Raw genomic sequence first — 14,401 nt, 5'->3', positions numbered from 1 at the left:
TACCTAGGTAATATTTCTTTTGAAAGGAATTGGAGATGAGAGTTATTTTCAGAGACTTCCAGACTTCCAATGTTAACATTTAAATTAAATATCTAAAAAGATTCAAGAGTGGGGTAACACATAATCCCCACTGCAGGGAACTCTCCATATTTCTTCACCCCAGTCTTTGTAGTAGCATATGTATTCTCCAAATATATTCTTCTTAACATGCTTAAAAATCATTATTTGATGCTTCTGGTGTACTTTTGTCCCTCTGTCCTGTCTTTGCAAAGGTAGTGTTTAGTTAAATGTGAGGCCTTCCTTATGCTAGGAATGAAAAGACTCAGACCTGTGATCAATTGGAACTTTTCCTACTACTGTAATGAGAGAAGAGTGAACAAGTGTCATCGTCCTGGTGGAATTGAAGAACAGATGAGGCTAGGTCTCAAGGGTTAAGTTGTCTGCTTTTTTCCCCCAGTTAGGAGCACTCATTCCCTATGTTGGTATAGGCAAAGATGGAGTAATCTCTTCTGTTAGAACATATGCTAATACAGTGCTGATAAGTAAGTGTGAAAAATGAAAGGGAGAAATACATTAATTGTATTCTTTCAATAAGGTATGCTATCCAAGGTAATTATTTCATGACAGTTTCAGCTATAGTACTTGTTTTATCATGAAATAAAAGATGGTTTTAGGAGCCTTTTATTGGAAAGACAATTGTATCAAATTAGTACAAATTAGATTTTTGTCTTTATAAAGGTGAACAAACCCATGAGCAGTTTTTAAATTGATGTGTTCTAGTCTACAAATGAACAAATTCTGTTTGAGGGTTAAAGAAGCTATTATTTTGTCCTTTATGCTGACAGCTTCATTACAGATTGGCCTACTGTTGGCATTAAAAAAAATGTTTGGCTCCTTATGATCTTTGTGCATGCAACTATAATATTAATGCAGCGCCATAGCACTGTTCATTAAGAAATGGCTCTAAATGAGGTTGAAGCGTGTAAATTTGGAAAGATACAGATGTTAAATGCAGTCGTTTCTCTGTGTATACAGCCGTTCCTCTTTGTGTACAGCCGTATGGCTAATAATTTCTAAGTGGCTAAAGCTCTTGTTAGCAGGAGTGCTCGTGTGTTAAGAATGGCTCTATAAATAACTTTAAGAACTGAAGTTGAAGGTGCTTCTTTTAAAGACTATTGTTAACTAAACATTATTGCCAAACAGATGGAAAGCATTCACTAGCCTGATGTTTTTAGGTCTAATTATATTATCACCAGCCCTGTACGGCTCAGTTGAAGAGGTGTATCCAGAGGCCAATTTATAATCATTTAGCCAACACCTGTTTGGGAGAAATTGACAGTCAAAGGGCACATTTTAAAAAAAATCACATATGTTCTTGTGTTTATTGCCTCAATGTGAACGTTGTCTAGTTGCAAACAAACTTGGTAGGAAAAGAAAGTAAATGTAAACAACATAGCACTTCCCAGCCATGCTTATCCATCTTAATTTGGCCTTTTTATCTGATCCGCTTCATGCTTCATGGCTAAGTGAGACCAGCAAAGAAGTATCACTCCTGATTTATGCAGGTCTATTCTGTTCACTCCATGAGGCGTATGGTAGGAAAAAGAAGCTCTTTCCTTTGATTGCTTTGTCATTTGGCTTCCATACCTTTTTACCTAGTGAGATGTTTTCTATTTTGTGTATATATGCCTTATTCAAACTTGATTGGCTTTCTGGTGAGTGACTTGAAAGGGTCACAACTTATGTAAACATGAATGATACTTAAGGAACACTAAATGTCTTGAGTCACCAGCTGTCCATTGAGCCTTCTTTTGTACAGAGGACTACAGTGCCTCCATTTGTACTCATGATATGTTCTTTTAATTTTCAAGTTTTATAAATGCATTTCTGTGCCTTGGTGGTTCAGATTTGTGTGTTCAGATTTGTGGTGAATAAGCTCAAAGGGCAGTTGAGGACAGAACAGGTCTGTCTATCTGAAAACAATCAAAGCCCAAACCTTTGTTGGAACTGATGACCCCACCAACACTTTTATTTTAGTGTTTTTCCTTCTTCTGACATCTTTCACTACTGAAAGATTTATATGTGTCAGCCCCATTTTCTTTTCACCCCTTACTGTCTTGGGGCAGTGTGGCCTCTGTCCTCAGCAGTTCACTCCATAATGCCATATTGGCTAGTCACCAGGGACTTCCTCACTGCCTTGGACAGTGGTCATTTTCCAGTCCTTGTTCTTCAAGTTATCTCTCACTTGCTTGGATAGATGATTACTCTCATATTAAGTGTTCTCTTTCTCTGGCATCTGAATCACTCTATTTTCCTGTTTTTCTTTGTACTTTTCTCACTACTTTTGGTCATTGTCTTATCTACCCACAATATTCCAGCCATGTATCACTTTCAAAATTCAGACACAAATAGCATAATATACTATTTATATATGTTATAGCTTAGTAGTTAAAGAAGAAGAACTCTGGAGTCAGACTTCCTGGGTTTAAATTTTGCCTCTGTGACTTCTTATCTTGGTGTACAGGTAAGTTAACAGTTTGGTGTTTGTTTCCTCATCTGCAAAATTGATTAATAAAGACCTGTTTGGATTGTTGAGAGCATTATATGATTTAATTTCTTAAAACCCAGCACATGGCCTGATATTAAGGAGACATTCTAGTAGGGTCTCATGGGTTCAGCTTTTATCTTTATGGAGAGCGCTCAAGTAGGTTCTGACTTGTTTTCTAAGCCCAAGTCCCATATTGTTATTTTCCAAACTTTTAGACCAGAATTCAGGAATTATATGTTTATCAAACATTTGCAATGTTCAAACAATGTGTTCTATAATAGAAGAAATGTTTTCTTCTCTACTGCTATCATAATAAATTACCTCAAATTTCACAGCCTAAAACCATGAAATTTATTATCTCAGAGTTCTATAGATTAGTAATGTTATACAAGTGCTGACAGTGTTGTATTCCTTACTGGACTCTTTGGAGAAGAATCTGCTTCCAAGCTTATTCAAGTTAGCTGAATTCTAGTTATAGGACTGAACTCTGTTTCCTTGCTGGCTGGCAGCCCATAGCTTGTGTTTGCTTCCAGAAGTTGCCCATAGATTTCTTCTCAGGCTCACTGCAAGCTCCTTGTTTCCTCCCTTTGGTTCTGTCCTGTGGTCTTTGAATCTCAGAGCCAGCAACCACACTTCCTTCTTGGGCTCCAATCTCTCTGTTTTCTTCTACCACATCACTTCTGTGCTTCCCATTTCTTCTGGCAGGAGACAGTTCTCTGCTTTTAAAAGTCCATGTGATTTGGTGAAACCCATCTAGATAATCCACGGTAACCTCTGTCCCTTCTTTACATCTGCAAATTCTTTTTGCCGTACATAGCCTGTTCACAGATTTGGAGTTTAGGGTATGAACATCTTTGGGGTCATTATTCTGCCTATGACATGCCCATAAAGAGCTTGAAGTTGGGTTGGGAGAAAGACAAGTGAACAAATAAAACCAAATTGCAGGGTTAGAGATGCTTTAGTAGAAGTCAGTACTGTATAAAATGGGAGAACAAAGGAAGAAAGTCATCAAGTGTTATTGAGAGAGAGGAAGAGTGTGATATTTGAGCTGAATATGGAAAGATGAGTACTTGTTTGGTAAGTGACTGTGGAAACATTTCATGGAGAAGTAGCAGCAATAGTGATAGCATTAGTAACCATTGGCTGTACTTTTGTAAGATCGTCTCACTGAAATCCTCACAAATGGTAGATACTGTTGTTAGCCACCATCATGGGCTCTACACATGAAGCTATGATGTCTTCAGAATGTAGAATGGGAATGTAAAATTATCCCATTGGGTTGTTGAAAGGATTAACGTTGATTATACATAGCTAATGCATAGAACATAGTAAATGCTTAAAACATGGTGGGTAAAGAGAGACTGGTTATGAGAAGTGCTTGGGAGGTAGAATTGACTTGTGTAGTTTACCACAGGGGCTCGTGTAATGGGGGGTTGAAGGGCGCGGTGTCAATAACCACTCAGACACCTGGAGCCAGGTAAGAGCAGGCGAGAGCTGCTGACTCATTTATTGCGGAAGCTTCTTCTTCTTTTATTGAGTACCTATGCAATCAGCGCGTCAATCAGCGCGTCACACCACTTGAAACCACCAATCATTTAGTCTCCTAGAACCACCAATCATTTGAGGGTTTTGTATTTTGCACCAATAGGGATATATGACTCCACAGACTTGGTCACTGGTTCTGAAGGTAGGAGATGTGGGAATTCAGAGTGGCTTAGGAAGCTCTTGGATTTGGGAGTTTGCATGGAGGATGGCATTATAGGGGGAGGAAGAGTGTGGCTTTGTTTTATTTTTGGTGAGGACAGTTTGGGGAAGAGGAAGGGATGTAGTCAGCAGGTATTAGTGTTAATATTCTGTTGCAACTAAATTGGAAATTTAAATAGTATAGGTCAGATACTCATAAGAGAGGTTAAAGATGGAAATTGTTACTATTTCAAGTTCATCATGTCTGAAAATGGGATTTTCCATCTTTTCAAACTGGTTTCCTGTCTGAACATTCTGTTGTTCTCACCATTCTTCAATTTCCCCAGCTTAAATTATTCTTTTATCCTAGATTTTTCTCCCTCCTCTTTCATTTAGGGCTAGTAAATGTTCGACAGCCAGCTCTCTGAAAGGGAAAACAGACCCCTTTTGCAGCATTTGTTGATTTTTGTGGTATAAATACTTCTCCGTCTCAATGGTCATTCCAGGCTTGGGCTGCTTTTGTGCCACAGCGGCAGATTTGAAAAGCAGCAAGAGACTACATGTGCCTGTGAAGCCTAAAATATTGCTATCTAGCCCGTTGCAGAAAAAGTTTGCCAACCATTGCCATAGTATGTAGAAATAATAAAAAATTAACATGGTGGGATAATCTCTTTGTTCATTCCTCTAGTCATCAAGATGGAAGTGGGTGGCAGTTCAGGGGGACACTGTGTGAGATTACGAAGGATCTTGATGTCATTTTATGCAGTTAGACTTTTTCTCTCAGTAAGCCAAGAGGAGTGATGTGATCTAACTTATGTCTTAAAAAGGAAACCTTTGCTACCAATTTGAGAATAGACCACACGGCAGCAAAGACAGAAGCAGGATATCAGCCGCGAGTGCTTGTGTTACCAGCATGGAAGGAGTTGGTCTTTGCTTGGGTTGAGGTAATGTGTGACATAGTGAGGGGAGTTTGGATTCTGGATCTGTTTTGAGGATAGAGCTGACAGAATTTGCTGATGGTAAAAAGAGGAGTTAAGGATGGAGCCAGGGTAGAGAAGCGGTACCAAAAGGATGCCTGAGGTGGTGTGTGGAGCCTAGATTATCAAGATCATATATAGCAAGTGGCTGCATATGAGGTTTTGGGAAGAAAGTTGAGACTTGAACAGTTTTTTTTTTCTTTCTTTCTTATTCTTTTTTTTTTTTTTTTCTATTTCTTTCTCACCATTTATGTTCCATGAGGAAAAACTCTTTATCTAAAATATTTTCTATACTTTTAAGAAATTCATTAAAAAAAATCTAGAACACATAGGAATATTTCTAAAATATGGGTATTTTTGGAAAGGAAATCATAATAGATTATATTTTAGATAAGATTATTTACATCCTGTGATTTGGGGATTTAAAAGCAATCTATTCTGAAATTAATAATTTTGGGGGAGTGATTTCCATCCCCCAAAACTCTTAGTTTCTAGAAGTAGAGTTAATGTTTTATGGTGTTATGATTAAATTATCATTCATATTTTTATGTAGGTTTTACTTGTAATGGACACAAGGACAGAACAGACATTCATTTTAAAAGTAAGTTGAATTTGTATGTTTAATATATTTTAAAATTTACTTTCACATTGTGCTTTTGAAAGAAAAGATATTTAATATTTGTTTTGCATGGATGTCTTAATGTTTTTATGTTTGTGGTGGATCTGTATTTATTTTTTCTGTCCTTTCATCACAGTTAATAAATGTGCTATAGCATACCTTTAAAAAGAGTTTTATGTTCTGGAATATGGAGGAAATGATTTAAATAAATTGAAGAGTAATTTTTGTGCTGCTTAAATGAGTAGTGTGTAATTTAAATACATCTTTAATAAATTTTGTGTAGTTTGTGAATATCATGTACAGTCTCACTTTTTATTATGACTTTTTAAGAACTGAAATTTTGTTCTAGGTATTTTGGAAAGTGTTATTTACATCCCTGGTTCTTGTTTTGATCTAACTCAATTTATAACTAATGAGTAAAATGATGAAACCCCTCAATTTCATAATTGTTTTTGGAATGAATTGTGATAGTATATATATATTCTAAGAATATTCTAATATAACCTTTTCCATAGCAACCAGAAGGTGACTTGATTAGTTTTGTATTTCCTTTCCTGGTACTTCTCTTTTGCTGATAAGGCATGGCAGTAGGTCACATTGACACATACTGAAACACATTGCTTTTTATGAATATACTTTATCATTGACATTTCCTCAGTCTTTGAAACCAGGGTATGATACCAGAAAACACACATGCACACTTGTTCTCTTGGACGTACTGTAATAATCTTTGTACTATTTTGAAATAGAATTTTCAAGTTGTTGGTTTAATCTAGGAGTATCTTTTGTGTTGCAGGAATTTGAATTGATCTCACAATGTCTCCTGTTTTAAAGATGTACATAAGTAAAATCAAACTTAAAAGGTCATAGAGAAATAACTGTGTGTCATCCTGATGACTTAGTTTGAGAGCATCTCTAATAAAAACACTGACCCACGTAATTGATTTTAATGGCAGCTTTGTGGCATCTTCCGTTCCCTGGATTCATGCCAGATGCCATCAGCACAGCCTCCAGGGACTGAGGGGCATAGAGCAGCAGATGAGTGGTTTCTCTGAAGCCCGGAGTAACTCGGATAGATTAGTTTGGTTGATAAACACAGAGCACAGCAGGCTCCAAAGGCAACTGAGGGTACAACTGACCTTTTTGTTCTCTGTCAGGGTCTAAGGAAAAGCAGTGAATACAGCAGGAACAGAAAGACCATCATCCCCCGCTGCGTGCCCAACATGGTGTGTCTGCACAAGTACATCATCTCTGAGGAGTCTGTATTTCTTGTGTTGCAGCACGCAGAAGGTTGGTTTGTAGTTAGATTGTTTATGGAGTGAAGAACGTCACCTGTTTAGCTTTCTTGTTTCTGTAACATCTTTCTTACTTCCGTCATTTCATGAGCAGAAAAATATGTGAAACATATACAAGAAACTGTTTGCTCATTCCTCTGCTCTGCCTCCCCACTTAGAGATGGGAGGGAAAATGAAAACCTGTGTGCACAGCAGATTTCTTTTGAACTATATATAGTACCATTCTTAAGCATACTTTCTTTTCTGGTTTCTCTTAGAATTTACCTAATATAATGAGAACCTTAACGTGAATGCATGCTAAGAGGGCTAGACTTTATATTAGAGATTTTATTTGGTTCTCTTTTCTCCACTAAAAAGATACATTTGTGTTAGATGACTAAAATGAAAAGCATCCCCTGAAGAATTAATTAATTACCTCCTTTTTATTGAAGGCCAGGGTGTTTGCTTAACATTTGACATTACCTTGTTATTCTGATCTGAGTTTTTATGAATACAGCCATTGGCATCACATATGTGTACAAAGCAGAAGCATGGGGCTCTGCCTTCAAACTATTTATGAAATTTTAGCTATTAGTGAAGGGAACAGGTGGCAAAAAAAATTATGTTTTGATTTGATTTTGCCTGTTAACTCCTGAATTTAAATAGTCTTTTACTGAGAACGACTTAACATAGCATATAAAAATAAATGCACTTAATACAAATGACCTTTGGTGCTTTTAAGAGATATTTTTAAAAATAGTAAAAAATTGAATATTTTTCATATTTCATAAAGGCATTATTATTTTCATATTACTAAGGATAAAGAACTATTGTACTTTACTAATTGGTACAACATCTGAATTTAGTACATTTTCCTAGGAAAAGCAGTCATTGCTTTTTGGAATGAGGTCTCTTATAATAACTAATGCAAGATTTTTGATGGGGGCAATAAACTATTAATATTGTTTATTATGAAGTACAGCACAAGATAACTACAGATGGAGGGAAGACCTCCATATGCAGTATTTAATAGGAAATTCAGAAGGGGCTCCATGGTCTCACAGGTATTAAGAGAGTTAATTGCGTGTGTGAATTGGATAACTAATTCACCTTTGTTCAGACATTATAGACAGCTTTTATCTGAGGATACCAGTGCATTACAGACATTATTGAATTAGAGGTCATGTCATCTGATAGCGAAATACAGCCACCTCTGGTGTGGAACAAAATAACTTGCGTAGTAATAATCCATAATAATTTAGAACAAGGTCAGTAGGATGAATGTAATTATAGTCAATATTCTATTACCCAGTGTGGATTATTCATGTTGGAGATTATCTGTGGCAAGTTTTCAATCCTAGCTTACCTCTGTTGTTTGTAGCTCTATCTTCCCCTTCTTCCTATTCCTTCTCCAAATCATATGTTAGTTTTTCTTCTGCTATCTTCCATCTTCCCTTATACTTCTTAGAGCTAGTATTTCAACTGATTTTACTTTACAATTTTACAATATCTTAAAGTCATAGACATAGAACTTTTAAGGTTTCCACTGTTTTAAATAATCTTTACTCTCTTTCCCCTTACTGTTGACCATACCTGACTTTGGTTGGGTACATAACTGTGCAATTTGTCCTGGATTATTTAAATTTGGGATGAATATCTTTTTTGATATTTCTTTTAGGTATCTATTATTAGAAGGTTTTAGAATACAAAAAATAGTAAATTGTAGTACAAACAGGAATTCTCAATTCATTTGCTACTAAATTCATTGAGCATGTACCATGTAGTCAGCTCTTTTTTTAGGTGAAAACGATAGGAAAAGAGTCTGCCCTTGTGAAACTTAAATTCTTGTTACGGAGGTCAAGCAGACAAAAAAAAGTATATTATTGGATATTAATAGCAAGACCCTGATCTTTAACACAGGGAGATCTAATTGAGAACACCTGGGGGTTACTTTTCACTAAGTAGTCAAGGAGATTCTCTGAGAAGGTGACATTTAAGAGGAGTTCTGAATGGCAAGAGAAACCATCTGAATGTAAGGTCCAGGTGCAGGGACTGGTATAAAAACAAACTTGGGATGTTTGATGACCAAGAAAGGAGGCCACTTGGTTGGAATGTAGTAGGTGAGCCCAACACTAGTACAGGGAGGGTATTGGAAAAGCTGGCAGAAGCCTGTGTGCCTTGGTAAGGATTTTGGTTCTTATTTAAGTGCACTGGAAAACCACTGGACACGTTGAGCAGTGATAGGATCTGGTGTACGTTTTCAAAAGGCCACTCTGGCTGTTGTTTAGGGAATGAGTCTTAGAAAGCCAAGAATTGAGAAGTGAAAAGGTTAAGGTAGGAGTCTGGATGAAAGAGTCATGACCTGCTGGTGTGCCAGTGGTGGTGACTTGAAGTAGTGCTAGAGGGAGCAGTTAATAGATTTGGGAGAAGGAGAGAAGAATCTGTAGTAATTTCTCAGATTTGGCTTGAGCAGTGGAGTGAACTGGATGCTAAGCAGTGTGTTATCTTTGAATGTCCCAGTAGTATTTTCTGTGGTACCTCGGTGGATTTGAAGGTTGTATGGAGATCATAAAAAAGTCACTCTCGTATGTGTAAATAGTTATTACTGAAAAAGGTAATCTTGAACAGCTGTTTCCTCTATAATACCAATGCTTGAATATTTATGATTTATAGCTTTAGCATCCTACTACACACAGAACTATCTGTGATTTATGTGAGTCTCTTGGATTCATTTTCTTCTGTTTTTAGTTCATTCAGTTGGAAATTTATTGAGTGCTTACTGTGGCCCAGAGAGGGTCTAGTATGGCAGTCACCAAAACATAAGACCCTGCCTATATGGAGCTTCCATTATGGAGAGGCAGAACAGATAGTAAGCAAGTATGTAAATGAATGTGTGTCAGCTGGAGACTAATGTTAAGGAGAAAATCAAGAAAGGGGGGAAGGGACTGTCAAATGGGTGCTGTTTTACATGGGGTGGTCACTTGATTGAGAAAGGGATATTGAACCTGAGACCTGAAAGAAGTGAGGAGGAGGAGTGTGAATGTGTGATGAAAGAATGTCTTGGCAAGAGAGAAAAGAGTGCATAAGCTCAGAGACAGGAGTGTGCTTGGTGTGTAAGAAGCAACAGGGTGAGTGTGACTGGAGAGAATGGGGAGAGTGATGGAGCTGAGTTTAGAGGAGTGAGGAGGTGGACAGACAGATTCTATATGGTTTCATAGACCACTTTAAGAACTTGACTGTTACTCTTAATGAGATAGGAAGTGATTGGAGGATGCTGAGCAAAGGAGTGACAGCATAGAGATCACTGTGACTGCTTTGTGGAAAACAGGATAGGAAGGCAAAGGCAAAACCAGGAAGACCAACTTGGAGGTTATTACAGCAATTCAAATGAAAATGATGGCAACTTGAACAAGGTGTTTGGATTAGTTCATTTTCTGTTATTATAACAAAATATCCTGGACTGAGTATTTTATAAAGAAATGAGGTTTATTTAGCTTATAGTTCTTGAGGTTCAAGGCCATGGTGCCAGGATCTCTTTGGTTCTGTGGTGGGGGACCTCATAGTGAATGGTATTACAGTAGTAAGAGTGTGTCTGAGAGCAAGAGATAACTTGGTGAGATAGGAATCAGAGAGAGGCTTTGGCGCCAGTGACCTTAGAACCTCCCACTAGGTTCTACTCTTAGAGGTCTTACCACCCCTTAACATTGCCACACTGGGGACCATACTTCAACACATGAATTTTTGGGAGGCACACTTATACCATATTCAAACCATAGCACAGTTAGTAGTGGTGGTGGTGAGGATTGTTTACTGGAATCTGAATATATTTTGAAGGTAGAACTGACATGATCCTGCCTTACATAACTGTACGATTTTTGGTTCAAATAATTGAAAGAATGGACTTCCCATTTAATAAGCTGTGGGAGGAGTAGATTTAAGAAGGAAGAAATATGGGATTCAGTTCTATAGATGCTTATTATTCAGGTGGTGTTGAGAAGGAAGTGGGATATAACAGACAAGATTTTTGGGGAGAGGTTTAAAATGTTTATTGTTTATTTATTTGGCGATACTGGGGATCAAACTCAGGGCCTTGTGCTTGCAAGGCAAGCACTCTACCAGCTGAGCTATCTCCCCAGCCCTTGTTTATTGTTCTTTTAAATTAATCTCTTAACTCTATTTGATGAAGAAAAGTGTGTAAATTCCTAAAATTAGGATTATGTAATATTCTTCACATATCCTAACAGCAGAATGCTTGGTATATAGACGATACTCTATGTAATCACTGAGTACTGAGCCAGTTGGAGAAAAGATGAAAGGGACAGGCTAAAAGACAAAGATCGTGAAAGCTCTAGGGTGTGGATATACCAACTAGTAGTGGGAAAGAATTTCTCCCCAGGTGTCGTAGGGACCAAAGTGGGAAGATTATTCTCCTTTTTTAACTATGTTTTTAAAAAAATGTATAAAACGAATCTATAAGCAAATAAATTAAAACCATATAGAAGCATATAAAAGTACAAATTCCCTATTCCCCAGAAATAGACTCTTAAGGGTTTATTATTCATCTTTGAAAAATTTTATGTCTAGACACATACTTCCTACTTATCTGATTTTTAAAAATATGGATGATTCTTATATTGTGTCTTTAGCTTACTTTACCCCAACCTCATTTTTGCAATGTATCTTGAACCCTTTCTCTGTGAGTTCAAGTAGGTTTATATTAAGAAAACCAGTGTTGGGTAGTATTTAAAAAGAATTTTGGAGCCAGGCTGTATGAGCACAAATGTTGATTTGTCATTACTAGTTGTGCAAGTTTGAGCAAATTATTTAACCTTTCAGTGCCTAAATTTCTTCATCTGCAAAACAGGGACAATAATATTTAGCTACCATAGGGTTGATGTGAAAATTAAATGATTGATAAATGTAAAACACATAGAATAGTATTTGGTAAATACCTTGTATTTTTAAATATTGCTGTGATCCTTTTTTGAGTAGATGTAAAATGGTCATGCAGTTTTAGCATAATTTACTCCCTTATTAATTGGTGTTTTAACTGTTCCCAGTACGTACACATGTATATCTTTGTACATCCTTATTTTGTATTGTTCTTAAAAATTATTTGTGGGACAGATGTTTTGAAATGGAATTTCTGAGTCAAAAGATGATTTTTATCATTGCTCTAACAATATTTTTTCATACATATTAAATTTAAGTCCCAACTCTGGTCAAGCAGATTAACACATTTATTGTGCAAACTTCTAGAAAGATAATAAATTAAAATCTAATGAGAGGCAAGGGAAGAGTTTTAATTAAACCTTATGAATTACTATTTTTATAGTTTAAGATGCTCCAATAACTGCAACTATGTTTCAAAAGGGCCTAGAAAAATGTCATTTACATATTCTTAAAGTGTTAAAATTATTAATATTTTAGGTGTTTTCTTTTTATATTTTGTGATTTAGCAATAACAGTTTTTTTTAGTTTATTGTTATTATTGTTTTAATAATAACACTAATAATGATATTTGTATAATTTTTTGTGCTGGGCCTGATCTTAACTCTGTAGAAAGTGAAAACCCAGGCAGATTTTAGGGTGCGAAACCGCATTGAGAATAATGTGTTCTTGTTGGTGACGTGATTTTCATGTTTTCTGTAATTGAAAAAAGGATGTGATATGACCAAAATTTTGTTTCTGTAGCTCAGTATTGAGCATTAGGGATAATTAAGTTCAAGTGGGCACCCATCCAGAGAATGAGAAAGAACTAAAAACAGTTTTGCCCCTTTGAAAATGCAGTTTTTACAATTGATGTTAAAGTGCTTGTTTAGTCTGGGAACAGATTCCATAATAAAATGCTAACAGTCATATTTAAAAATTTATCTAATAAGGAAAATAATGAACATTAATAGGATACCATACTTGATTCATCAAATGGATGAACTTTCTAATTTTTTTTTTTAAAGTCTGTGGATCGAACCCAGAACCTCATGCGTACTAGGCAAGTACTCTACCAGTGAGCCACATTTCCAGCCCAGTCTTGCTAATATCTGATATGGACAGGTTGCTGTGAGGATGGCACTGTGCACATTACTTACAGGAGTGATTCTGGTAGAACAATTTGGCAACACATATCAAAAACATTGACATGCTTCTTGATTCAGTATTTTCATTTCTGGGATTCTGTCCTGATGAAATAATCAGAGAAGGCAAGTATTTGTATATAATAATATTTATTATTATAATTCTAATAATAAAAAACCTGGAAACAATTTAAATGTACAACAGAGGAATACTTAAATGGACCTCAATATCTGTTGCATGGATATGTAGTATAGCCATTCACACTCATTTTCTCAAGAAATTTAGGAAATATTTATGATGTTATTTGTGACTAAAAAAGTAAATATAGTAATGACTTAATAGTGTTTATCGTTAGGTATGGGATTATGAATGATTTTGATTTTTATCTTTTTTGTTTTCCTTTTTTTCTATAATTTTCTGAAAAGTTTTACAGTAAAACTCTATATTGGTTTTAAACTAGGAAGAAAATGTGACCTTGTCTAAAATGACCTTATTAGTACTTGTACATCTTTTTCTTTGAAAGGTTTTAAAAAAAATTGTAAAGATACCATTTGTTACTACTCAGTTTAATAAATATTTACTTAATATGTGTTTAGTGTGCTAGATCAAATCCTCTATAGTTATTAAGATCTTGCAGTCTGGTAAACATAAAAGTAATATTAATATGAAGCAGAATGTTGTAAATGTCATGAGGGGACAAATGATATATAGGATTCAGAGAAGATAGGAATTATGTCCTGTGAAGGGATACAAAGAAGTTGGTAAAAGAACAAATTCTGAAGCACTTTCAGGAATGACTAGGATTTTTAAAAAAAATTTTTATTTATTTTTATGTGGTGCTGAGGATTGAACCCAGTGCCTTACCTGTGCTAGGCAAGTGCTGTGCCACTGAGCCACAACCCCAGCCCATGGGTAGGATTTTGACAAGCAGATGTTGAAGAAACTAGTAGGAAAAAATTCTAAGTGGTAAACGTAGAATGAGATAAAGCCCAAAATGGGTTTATGTGGGGAAATCCAATTCAAATGAATTCTGTAATTAGTAGGGGGAGAGGACCCAATTATGAGTTGGTATAGTATTACGCCAGGGTTCAAATGCCTATGGGGAGTTGGTAAATGATTCAATATGTAGATGGGTTTGAGTTCTTGAATGGAGAAATGGCATGATAAGATCTGGGCTAAAATGGAAGTTTAACTGAACAACAATTAGTATGATAGAGTGATAGAG

The 14,401-nt window shown here is 36.0% G+C and overlaps 1 protein-coding gene across 7 annotated transcripts in view; it reads left to right on the top strand.

The window, feature by feature from the left end:
• The window catches only part of Rps6kc1 (ribosomal protein S6 kinase C1), a 214,870-nt gene that overhangs the window by 165,535 nt on the left and 34,934 nt on the right, over positions 1–14,401 (top strand). For all 7 annotated transcript variants that reach the window (XM_047520351.1, XM_047520349.1, XM_047520350.1 and 4 more), the window contains 2 exons: positions 5,762–5,809; positions 6,985–7,117. In XM_047520351.1, the coding sequence (XP_047376307.1) occupies positions 5,762–5,809; positions 6,985–7,117 (181 nt within the window). The remainder of the gene's footprint in view (positions 1–5,761; positions 5,810–6,984; positions 7,118–14,401) is intronic.

Source organism: Sciurus carolinensis, chromosome 12 (genome assembly GCF_902686445.1).
Source record: "Sciurus carolinensis chromosome 12, mSciCar1.2, whole genome shotgun sequence".
NCBI classification, from domain to species: domain Eukaryota; kingdom Metazoa; phylum Chordata; class Mammalia; order Rodentia; family Sciuridae; genus Sciurus; species Sciurus carolinensis.
The sequence above is the reverse complement of the archived record's forward strand: the minus strand, read 5'-3'. Positions and strand labels throughout refer to the sequence as shown.